General features: G+C 42.5%; 1 protein-coding gene across 10 annotated transcripts in view; it reads right to left on the reverse strand.

Annotated features, from left to right (window-relative positions):
- Positions 1-12,498, reverse strand: part of IKZF1 (IKAROS family zinc finger 1) — a 77,363-nt gene that overhangs the window by 23,608 nt on the left and 41,257 nt on the right. For 6 of the 10 annotated variants that reach the window (XM_053467772.1, XM_053467768.1, XM_053467767.1 and 3 more), the window contains one exon: positions 9,707-9,967. The exons of 2 other annotated variants lie outside the window; for them this stretch is intronic. In XM_053467772.1, the coding sequence (XP_053323747.1) occupies positions 9,707-9,967 (261 nt within the window). The remainder of the gene's footprint in view (positions 1-9,706; positions 9,968-12,498) is intronic. 2 more of the 10 variants (XM_053467771.1, XM_053467769.1) reach the window with 1 other exon arrangement.

Here is a 12,498-nt window from a genome sequence, read left to right on the forward strand (position 1 = left end):
GTCAAACAACACCCCAATATGTGTTCAGCAACATCTCCTGAGTACAGCGATACCCCACATGCATGGGTTTGTCAGATTGTTTGGCTGGTAAAAGGCTACTTTTGGGGCATGCGTAATTCAGGTGGTCATTTGGTCATTGTGCCTCCCTCTCCTCTTTGGAATATCTTTGAAGCCGGTTAACTCAATTTAACCCATTCAAACCATATATTTTTGAAAACTAGACACCCCAGGGTATTCCAAATGCTGTTATTTTAACCCTTTCCATGCACCAATTATAGAACTACACTTTGTCAAACTTTGTAATAGTAATTTTTTTTATTTTTTTTTCACACAAATTGTACTTTAGTTATAGATATACAGGTCCTGGTATATGCCACTGTCAAACACCCCCCCAATGTGTGTTCAGGAACATCTCCTGAGTGCAGTGATACCCGACATGCATGGGTTTGTCGGGTTGTTTCAGATTTAAATGCCACATTTTGGAAGTGCGCTTTTTTTCTCCATTTTGGTCAGTCTGTACCTATGCCCTATCTTTGAGCTAGGCCACTCCAATTTACCCCATCAGCCATTTTTTTTATATATTAGACACCCCTTGGGTATTTGAAGTGCTTTTATTTTAACTCTTTGTTGAGATTTTTGAGAAATTTTAGCACTTGCTCAAAATAATAAACTTTATTTAATTTTATTTTATTTTTTTAATACTTTTTTTATATTTTTTTTTTACACATTTTGCTGGTACTGGATGGTTCATCTAGTGACATCACTGCATAATTATTTTTAAATGTTAGCAAATTTTTTTTTATTTTTTTTTCCATTTATTTATTTTTTTTGACTATTTTACTAATCACATAGTGATTAGAAAGCTGGGCTCCATTGACTTGCATGGTTGAATGCAGTACCTGTATTCAACCAGCAAGTGGAGCCAGTTCTCTAGAGGGTCTGGAGACCCTCTAGCGAACTTTTTCGTCTCTATTGTTTTATTTCCCGGGCCGCCGCCATCTTGCTTGATGGCGAAGATCACCGGCAGCGGCGGCTGTGACCGCTCTCCGGAGCGGTCACAGCCCACCTAAAGGTAAGTGTTTGGTGTCGCTGGATGCCTCCTGATCGAGGCATTCCAGCGACACCATTTAAGTTTAAAACGCTTTTAAAACGGGCGTCCGCCGCCATACAATGTATGGCGGCTGTTGACGCCCCGGGGAGGGGCCAGACATGGCCCCCGATGCCGATCTCGGCCTTGCTGAATGCCTCGACATCGAGGCATTGCAGCAAGGCCGTTTAAGCGAAGAAAGTGATCCTTGATCACTTTCTAAGCTTATTTAATTTTTTGACGGTTCAGGACCGTCAAAGGTCATTTAGTGACCTTCTTGTTATGACGGTCCTGAACCGGCAAAGGTCGCGAAGGGGTTAATAAGTTACTGTATAAAATAGAACTCATAAGATTAGAAGAAAGTATTTTAACATGTAAAAGTACTGCGTAAAAGCCAGAAAACAGGTTTCTGTTAACAAAGCCGTTTGGCTTCAGGTGACGGAAGATTTGATGATCTATATAGTCATTCATATTGCAGCGACTCCAACATTGTTTTATACCTCCCAAGTGTCCCTCTTCAGGAACGACTGTCTATTTTGGCCATAAATCCCTCTATCCCTCTTTGTTCCTCTGATGTCCATCTTTTCTGTTAACACAAATTGTTGTTCTACAATTCTAAAAGTTACAATAATGTCTATAGAAAAAGCATTTACACATTACATTTAGTAAATGTTTGTTTACATTAAGTAAATGTTTGCTTACCAGAGCTGCTCTCCTTGTTTCATGTGCAGGGAGGGAGGCTCGTTTAGGGGAATGTATCCAGAGTTGCTTAGTAGCTCTACTTGTTTCAGTAGCTGGGGGTTAGGGACGCTTAAAAAAGCAAAACAAAAACCTCTCTCTACATTCGTTTCTACCCTTTGTCACCTTCTGCCATGCTAATCTCAAACTTTACCCAACAAATAGCGGGCATTCAACATAAGGTTGACCTACTACACCCGGATAGGGCCTTCTCTTCTTAGCGCACATCCTGAACAGGGAACAGGAGTTGAGAAGAGCCTTTAAAGCAGGGCTTGACAAATTTGTTGTGAATCTAGGCGCCAGGTAAAAAAGTTAGGAGCCAGTATTTTTTTAAACTAACAGTTGGTCAGGAGTGATCTGATCATCATCAGCCCACTTACTAAACTCACAGCATTTGACCTGGAAGCACACTGGACTTTCAGTTCAGTGCTGTTTTTTTTTTAATTATTATTTTTAACTCTTTCAATGCTGATGTTCCATTGGAGCACAGCATTGACTGATATTTAGTCCCCACAAGCTTGTGGACAAATGTTAACCCCTGCAATGCCACGAATGTGTCATGCACAATTGTGGCATTGAAGGGGTTAACGCTGCACTGTCGCTCTCAGGGAGCGATCAGGCAGCAGGGGGGTGTTGGGGCTGGTCTCCACACTCATGTGGAGACCGAAGAAGCCTCTCCCCTGTCCCTGAAGCTGCCTCTGGCAGCTGGGACTCAATTGCTGGTCTATAGACCAGCCATTGCAGGGGGGAGTCTTTGATGACTGCTGTAGGCTTCCATGCTCGTTTTTGCTGTTGCTGGTCTGCCTGGGCTTCCAGGCAGACCACCAGCAGCAGAGCCCCGTACAAAACGGGAATTAACCCCTAAATGCCGCGATCGCGACATTGAAGGGGTTAACGCTGCACTGTCGCTCTCATGGAGCGATCAGGCAGCTGGGGGGTGTTGGGTCAGGTCCCCACACTTGTATGGGGACCCAATCAACACACAACCCCCTTCCCTGAAGCGGCCTGTGGCAGCTGAAAACACGATTGCTGGTTTTGCAGCAAACGCGTTTTCAGCCTACAGGATCACTCCGTGGGAGTGATCTCAGGCTCGGGGGCGGGCTCTGAGTGGCTGTGCTGTCTGCCCAGACTCCTGGGCAGACAGCAGCGCCCCCGTGTGGTGACTCAGCCTCTTACAGCCACAATTTTTTCTGGATGTAAGAGGCTGACAAAACCTAGGCGCCAAAATTCTCTGTCGCCATGGCGACCTGGCGCCTGGGATTTGTCGAGCCCTGCTTTAAAGACTTAATAAATCCTACTCTACTCCTACATTCAGAATTGGTTCATGTATTAGACCCATTTCCTACCTACAAAAGGGGGCATTTTTGAGGTCTAAGTACCTTTCAGACCCACAGGACCTTCGCTCATGTTTTACCCCTACCACAAATGTAAATGCTGTTTTCAGCCTATATTTGAGGGAGGGTGTCAGGAAGTATTTATACCCCCTTCAGGAGCCTCCCCTTCGGGGTGCTTCGTTCTCACCCGCCGCCCCACAGTTCACTCTTTCTGCTCCCCTTGGTATCTATTCTCTATATTGTCTCTTTCCTATGCCCTAACCTATCTACAAGGGGGGGGCTTTCAGGGTCTAGGCACATTTCAGACCCACTGGACGTTCAATCAAATTTTACCCCAACACAAATAATATATATATAAACAAAAAAAAACATCTCATTCATGCCAACTGAGCATGCTTCATTTTGCTAGCACAACTTCTATAAAGTGTCATTTGCTTTCAACAGACTCTGCCATCCACAAATGTTTGTAGAACTTTCAGATCTTGAAGCACTTGAGTCTGAAGTTCTGCTTTTCTGATGATTATATTATATATCTCAAAACCTATAACAGATTTAGTAAAGATAAAACATAACTTTTAATTAATTGCATCCCTAGAAACAAAACTACCTAACGTACCTCTCTCTAAAACTCCACCCTCATATCTGCTCTTCAGGATGCAGCCCCAGCTACTATTCACTCTTCATGATTTCACGTTGTCAACTCTGGCACACCACTGTAACCCGACACATTTAAAGTTCTTTCACACACTGATTAAAATAGTTGGCATAAGTCTCATGTCTGACTTTCTGCACTGTAAAGTCATGCCACGCTCCTACTCCTGCTCTCAACCTTGTTAAGGAAAACTTCTTCACTTTTCTCACCTCCTCCCTGTCTCATAATCCTAAATGCCTCTTCAGTACTTGCATTACCTTCTTTGACCTATCACAACTACCCCTTCCACTAACCTTAATGCTTCTGCCATATACTTCAATAATAACAGCAAAAGTATCATAGACAGAGAAACATAGAAAGTGATGGCAGATAAGAACCATTAGGCCCACCCAGTCCGCCCAACCTCTGAGTACTTTCCTTAGTACCTGGCCTTATCATATTTCTAGTATCAGATATGAAATATCTCCACAGTCACCGCCCTGCCCTCCCTCTGACTCTGCACCCTCCCATCCACTGAACTCTTCTTGCTTCTCTACATTTAACCAATTCTCTTCTGTCACTGAAGAGAAAGTTCATGCTCTTAGAAAGATAGAAAGTGACAGCAGATAACCATTCAGCCCATCCAGTCTGCAGACAGAGCAGACAGGCCACATGTCCCCTTGACCCGATCCCTTCTCATCTTAGCCAGTCTCTTTCATCTACTCTTGTCCCTAACCTAGCTCAGTTCCCCTTTACACCACCACATTTGGCAAACTAATTGGCTTTCAATTCCACCTGTATGCTGATGACTACCATATCTACCTATCCTCTCCCGATCTCTCTCCCTTAGATTGTGTAACTGTCTTTTATTTTTCTTTACCTGGATGTCTGCACGTTTCCTAAAACTCAATCTCTCCAAAATCAAGCTCCTCATATTTCCTCCAATGCTAACATTCCCTTATCAGTTTTCCTTAATGTTAATGGTGCAATCATCTCCCTGTCCCCTCATGCCTTGGAGTCACCTTACATTCAGTCTCAAAAAACTGCCATTTCCGTTGAAAAACATTGCCGCATTTGTCCCTTCCTAACACAAGATGCCACCAAGGCTTTTGTCCATGCTCTCATTATCTCCCGCCTTGACCTACTTATATTTCATCACTTATTTCTAAATACACTCCTTACCAGTCTCTTCACTCATCTGATGTTCTCTGTTTGTTCTCTCCTCTGATTTAAAGCTCTTGTGCATGCTTGCAAGATTTCTCAAAGGGTAGCCCTATCCTCTGGAATTCTTATCCCAGGCCAATTCATCTTCTCCCTGCCTTTGGTTCTTCAAAAATCTAATCTGTTATTTCTGTTAGTCAAATTGTAATGTTTTATACTACATTGTAGTACAGTGCTACAGAATATAATGGCACTATATCAAACAATAAATAAAACAACAGTAATAATAATTATAATAATGAGATGAAAAAGCTGATATTCCTATAGAGCCACTACAAGTATTATATCAATACATTAGAAAACTAAAAAACAATCTCTACAATAAATTGATGCCATCGCAAAAAATGAAATCACACTAGTACAAAATACATTAATAAAAGTGACCGGAGCGACAGAAGTAAATATAAACTCACCGTCACTCATGGGTTATATAGAATAAATGACATGAAAAAAAAATAATGATGCACTCTGTATGATAAAATATAGCAATTTTTTTTAATATAAAAAAGACAAAGACTGACTCAAATCATCAACGCCTGGTGTGACTGGGTGTCGGTGTGGCAGAACCTGTACTGGTGTGTGTCTGTGTATGCACTTTACTTACTGCAGGAATAAATATAACTTTGTATTTTTGATTCATCCAGAAATAAAACACCCTCCTGAATTTATAGTCACTTCTGAGGACAAAAGTTTCTTGGCCCAGAAAACCGTGAGAGGAAAAAGTAAAGGTTTTGTGTTATTTACTCCATTTCAATCTGCATATGTTATTAAAAAGGATTAGTGACAGTAAATTGTGGCTTCAGGCGTCCAGTCAGTCACATAAGATTCTATCTTGTATTATCTGCCGAGTACTGGTGTCATCTTTATCCAGTACACATCGTTGCCGAGGAGTTAAGATTTTGTCTATTTTATTTATTTCCATAAAACGGCCACCAAGGCCTGTGGTGCTCTTAATCCGGCTTCCAGTGTGCGTCAGCCATCTTAAATCCAGCTTGCACCCACAGTGTGCTCCAGCCTTGTGCAGTTTTATTTGGCTAAACTTGTTTTAAATGGTTTGTGGACTGCTTAAGGAATTTACTGTTGATAGAATGACATATAAAAGTTGATCAAAAAATTTTTTCCACTGCTTTTTCCATTATTGCCAAATTAACCCTGTATTTATAAGCATTATAAAGATAAAAAGCATTATGTTTTCTCAGTAAAAAATTAGTGCGACCCACGCACACATACATTTCTGATGAAGTGGCCCACTGCAAAAAAAAACTTGGACACCCCTGGTATATAGATATATTGGAGAAAGTTCAGAAAAGGGCTACTAAAATGGTTCATGGATTGCAGGATAAAACTTACCAGGAAAGGTTAAAGGATCTTAACATATTTAGCCTGGAAGAAAGAAGTGACAGGGAGATATGATAGAAACATTTAAATACTTAAAGCAGGGCTTGACAAATTTGTTGTGAATCTAGGCGCCAGCTAAAAAAGTTAGGAGCCAGGATTTTTTTTTAATCAGTTGGTTAGGAGTGATCTGATCATCATCAGCCCACTTACTAAACTCACAGCATTTGACCTGGAAGCACCCTGGACTTTCAGGTCAGTGCTGTTTTTTGTTGTTTTTTTAATTATTTTTTTGATATATATATATATATATATATATATATTTTAACACTTTCAATGCTGATGTTCCATTGGAGCACAGCATTGACTGATATTTAGTCCCCACAAGCTTGTGGGGACAAATGTTAACCCCTGCAATGCCACGAATGTGTTATACACAATTGTGGAATTGAAGGAGTTAACGCTGCACTATCGCTCTCATGGAGCGATCAGGCAGCAGGGGTGTGTTTGGGCTGGTCTCCACAATTATGTGCAGACCAAAGAACCCTCTCCCCCGTCCCTGAAGCTGCCTGTATAGACCAGCCATTGCAGGGGGGAGTCTCTGATGACTGCTGTAGGCTTCCATGCCTACAGGAATCATAAAAGGGCTTGTGGGATGTGTTCCCACGTTTTTGCTGTTGCTGGTCTACCTGGGCTTCCAGGCAGACCACCAGCAGTAGAGCCCCTTACAAAACGGGAATTAACCCCTAAAATGCCGCGGCAGTGAAGTAGTTAACGCTGCCCTGTCGCTCTTATGGAGCAATCAGGCAGCAGGGGGATGTTGTGTCAGGTCCCCACACTTGTGTGGGGAACCAATCAACACTCAACCCCCTTTCCTGAAGCTGCCTGTGGCAGCTGAAAACGCTATTGTAGGTTTTCCTGCAATCGCGGTTTCAGCCTACAGGATCCCTCCGTGGGAGTGATCTCAGGCTCGGGGGTGGGGTCTGAGTGGCTGTGCTGTCTGACCAGACTCCTGCATTTTTTTGTGGATGTAAGAGGCTGACAAACTCCTAGGCGCCAGGACAAAATTCTGAGTCGCCATGACGACCTGGGATTTGTCGAGCCCTGACTTAAAGGGAATCAACACGATAAAGGAAGAGATTTTACTTAAAAGGAGAAATACTACCACAACAAGAGGACATAGTCTTAAGCTAGAGGGGCAAAGTTTCAGGAAATGTTACTTTACAGAAAGGGCAGTTGATGCATGGAATAGCCTTCCAGCCTACAGTGAAGACATTTGAGCAAGCATGGGATAGGCATAAGGCTAAGCTAGATAAGGGCAGATACTAAGCAAAGTATTCTGAGGTTGGGCAGACTGGATGGGCCGAATGGTTCTTATCTGCCGTCACTTTCTATGTTTCTATGTAAGATGCACCGCCCTATTGCCCCAAGTTGAAGTGAGGGCAACCATAAAGAAGCAGAAGTGGTCCGCAGAGATGGTAGGGAAACCTTTAGAGTGTGAGAGAAAGAGAGAGTGAATAAGAGTGTGAGTGATAGTGTGAGAGAGTGAGTGAAAGTGAATGTGTCCGGCGAGCTGAATGGGCAGGGACTGCCCATTTGCACATGTCTAGTATACAACGATCAACCATAACATTATGACCATCTGCCTAATATTGTGTAGGCTCCCTTTATGCTGCCAAAATAGCCCTGGCCTGTCGAGGCACGGACTCCACTAGACGTCTGAAGGTGTGTTGTGGTATCTGGCACTAAGGCGTTAGCAGCAGATTTTTTCTTTAAGTCCTATAAGAGGTGGGGCCTCCATGGATGCATTCTGGTGTTCTCCAGGTAAGCAATGCACATCCACCTGGCCATCCACGTGATGTAAAAGAAACCAGGCCACCTTCTTCCATTGCTCCATGGTCCAGTTCTTATGCTCACGTGCCCATTGTAGGCTCTTTTGACAGTGGCCATGTGTCAACATGGGCACTCTACGTGGTCTGTGGACATCCACGTGATATAAAAGAAAATGTGATTCATCAGATCAGGCCACCTTCTTCCATTGCTGCATGGTCCAGTCCTTATGCTCACATGCCCATTGTAGTTGTCTGCTAAGCAACAATTTGCATTGCACTGACACCTTTCTATCAGAAGCAGCATTAACGTTTTCAGCAATTTGAGCTTGCCCCCCATGTGCATCAATAAGCCTTGGTCATCCATGATCCTGTCACTGGTTTACCATTTTTCCTTTCTTGTACCACTTTTGATTGCACTGCAGACTGGGAACACCCCATAAGAACTGCAGTTTTGGAGATGCTCTGATCCAGTCATCTAGCCATCACAGTTTGCCCCCTTTCAGAGTCGCTCAGTTTCTAACGCTTGCCTGTTTTTCCTGCTTCTAACACATCAACTGCGATGTGTTCCCACTGACAGGTGCCCTGATTATCAGTGTTATTCACGTCACCTGTCATTGGTCATAATTTTATGGTTGATCGGTGTATATCGTGCTACAGTAACAGTATGGGTGTTACTAAATGGCATTAGAGTGTGTGTGATCATATGATGTTAGAATGTCTGGTATTATTGATATGATCTTGGATTGCGCACAAAAGTGTATGGTGTTAGAGTGTCAGCTACTGTATGATGTTAGAGAGTTAATCTGGGTATTCTGTGTATTTGTGTGTTTTAGTCTTTGCAGGGGAGGGAGATGCTACACCCAAGTACCACTTACCCTAAGCTCTGTGGAGAATGGTCTATATTGAAACAGAAGGTGCTACACAAGAGGCCTATGCATTTCATAGATTGGAAATCAGTGTGGTGAACGGTGCTTAATGAAATCAATGGGGACACTTTTCACGTCCGTCAAGCTGCAGCGGAGCTGATTTTGGTTGCTTCATCATGTGTCAGGAAATGTGTTCTGCCAAACACATCTACAGGATGCAAAACAGTTGAGGCTGGGGTAGGGAAGGGTCAAATGCATTTAGGTAGATTATGCATAGTGCAAAGGGGGCACCATCAAAATGTAAGGGGACTTCTCAGCTATCATATGCTGCATGCTTTGGTACAGATATAAATGAATCATTAGATTGCTCAATGACAATGTTTTGGGTCTTTTTTTGTGTAATACGGATGCTGAAGGCAAGGAGGTAAGTAACAAATACCTAGTAAATTGATATATTTAAAAATATTATATGCACACACAGGATAAACTCCACAAGTATGTTAATTTGGGCATCTCTAATGCTTTACAAGTCAGGGGAAGTTTACACTACGTAAGTGCTAAATTGCCATTTATAAAGCCACATGTTCACTGCATTTGTTGTATGCCATGACACATCATGTCTTTTTTTCGGCCCTTAAGGAAAAAATTATGTCAGGCCTTACCAGTGTGGCTTCTTTTGTGTACCATGAGCACATTGGGGCCGATGCATATTATCCCACAGATATCACATTTTAGTTTTCCGTTAGGAAGTCGAATACCTCCAGCTCCTGTCAAGGCTTTGGAACCTTGTCCATTCGCTGTAACATTCATTTTCTCCCCAGTTGCATCACGCATTCGTAAATCCTCTGCACATTCCTCGCCATTTATTTCACAGGTACGTCCATTCTCTTCATCACTTTGACTCTCTAGTTTGATATTATCAGCTGCAAGAATCAACAGTCAATGTTATTATCCAATGTACTGTAACCTAACCTGATTCAGATGGCCTGGAAATGTAATGATTGAACAATAATAAGGTTTGTAAAATCCTTTATAGAGAAAAGCTTTCTGTGGCATTTGTATCTTTATTTTCGGTATCTCAACATTAAATTCAAACATGCTATTGTGCCTTTTTACTTATACCAACAAGAAAACAATATAACTGAGAAAATGAATACTCTAGATACAAATGTTAAAGTGATAATTGGCCAGCAGCAGACACATCTCAAGGCAGATGGTTGCACACTACAGTCTTACCTCAGACACCAAGACTTTTGTAGTGTGCTAGCGCGTGTGTCCAGCATGTGGAGGGACACTGAATGTTGCCACATTAGTTGCCATAAATGTAAGTGGGAGATACAAATGGCAATAGCCCATAAGGTATGGTGTACCCAGTGGCTAGTTTGGGCTTAATAATCATGGATAAATTAGCTAATTGCAATATATACATCTCACTGACTTCACTATGTATTGCAAACGGCCAAACACAGCGAGCCTCTCATGTAGGAAGAACAAAGTAGGCACTGCATAAATATATCAGTGAGATGACTTTCAAAAAGTCTTCCCACAATGCTAGGTGAACCTACTGACTTAATTTTTTTTTTGATTAATATTGGAAATGATTAATATTGGAAAAGACATGATGTAAAAATTAAATTTTACTTGCGAAGGAAAATGAACCATGTATATGATAACATGAATAGGTATTGACAATTTGTACACGTTTTACGTAACATTGGGCCTGATTCAATGACCCAGCAAAACCTTGGTTGGATTTAATGGAGGGGAAAATTGCATGATTCGATGACCTGTGTAAACTATAAAAAAAATGAGTGCTAAAAATTTTTCGTACATTTTAAATTTACACTTATATATCAAATTTTGAAGATGGAAGGAAGTAGGTCTAGAAATATGGAGAAATATGGACTGTTACCTAATGTAAAAATGGTATAGCTAACATATTACACATGCGCAAAGGACTCTAAATACACTAACAAATACAAACGAACAGGGCGTAACTAAAAGCCTCAGGGCCCCAGTGCGAAAATCTGTTAAGGGCCGCCCCACCCCCAACCCAATCTACCCCTTCTCACACCATCTACCCCCTTCTCACTATCTGCCCCCTCCCTACCCCTCATTCTCACACTATCTACCCCCTCATTCTCACACTATCTACCCCCTCCCTACACCCCCATTCTCACACTATCTACCCTCTCCCTACCCCCCCCATTCTCACTATCTACCCTCTCCCTACCCCCTTTGTAGGTTACTTACCGTGCAGTCCTGTGGTGGGTGGTGCGAGGCCTCTGTCTCGCTGCTCTGCGCGCGGCTTCACTGGTGAGCGCCGGCATATGACGTAAAGCGATGGCACCCGAGACAGACACCTCACACTCCCACCACTGCAGTCGGGGCAGCACTGAGGCAGGCGGCGGCAGGGAGCAGAGGAGACAGAAGGCCGCCGAGCGGTTGTTGAAAACGACCGCTCGGAACCCCTTGGGCCCCCCTGGCTGGCAGAACTCCAGAGCCCGGTCGCAGACGCGACCCCTGTGACCCCGGTAGTTCCGCCATTGCAAATGAACCTTTTCATTAATCCAAGTTAAATTTAATATCTGTGAGCATCTGCCAGGATAGTGTGATATATGCAATACAGGGATAGGCTGGACTTAATGTATATAAAAATAAATAGGTGCAAAGATTGAAAGTGTTATTTTCAAAATTATTGTTGCTATTTTAGTACACTTGCCTGCAATGTGTTGCAATTTATCTATGTAAAGTACAAGATGGTTTCACAAATGAAAATGAACAGAATTCTTGCACGGAAGCCCTGTCAAGTAAATCTTCATAATTGGCTGGCAGAAAATAAAGGGGTTTTAAATATAACGTTTTGCATTAGCAAAATAAAAGTGTTTTAAAAACAACCCCTGCAATACCGGCACCTTTTTAATCTCCCCCACCACCATTCTGTGAGAATTTTTGCCCATTCGTCTAGTAGAGCATTTGCGAGGCCAGATGAAGGCCTGGCTCACAATCTCTGTTCCAATTCATCCCAAAGGTGTTCAGGTTCTTCCACACCAAATTCATCCAACCATGTCTTTATGGACCGTGCTGTGTGCACTAGGGCACAGTCATGTTGGCATTACCAAATGCCCAAGGGGTGTCTAGTTTTAAAAAATGTATGATTTGATGGGGTAAATTGAATTGGCCAGGTTCAAAGATGTACCAAAAATTTAACTACAGTGAGGCTAGATTTCCACTTGGTTTTTTTTTTGCTAAAAACGCCCATAAAAACGCCAATAGCGCCACCTGGCGTTTTTTTAGTGAAAAACGGCTGCAGCCAGATGTTAGCTGTTCTTCAATAGGAAATCGCAAAATGCCATTTCCACTTGGCGTTTTTCTGTTTGGCATTTTTTCAGTCCTCTTTGGCGTTTTTCTGCTTTTTTGGGCTCTGTGGCAGTTTTTCAAAATCGCAGCATGT

The sequence above is a fragment of the Spea bombifrons genome, chromosome 5, assembly GCF_027358695.1.
Source record: "Spea bombifrons isolate aSpeBom1 chromosome 5, aSpeBom1.2.pri, whole genome shotgun sequence".
Taxonomy (NCBI): Eukaryota; Metazoa; Chordata; class Amphibia; order Anura; family Pelobatidae; genus Spea; species Spea bombifrons.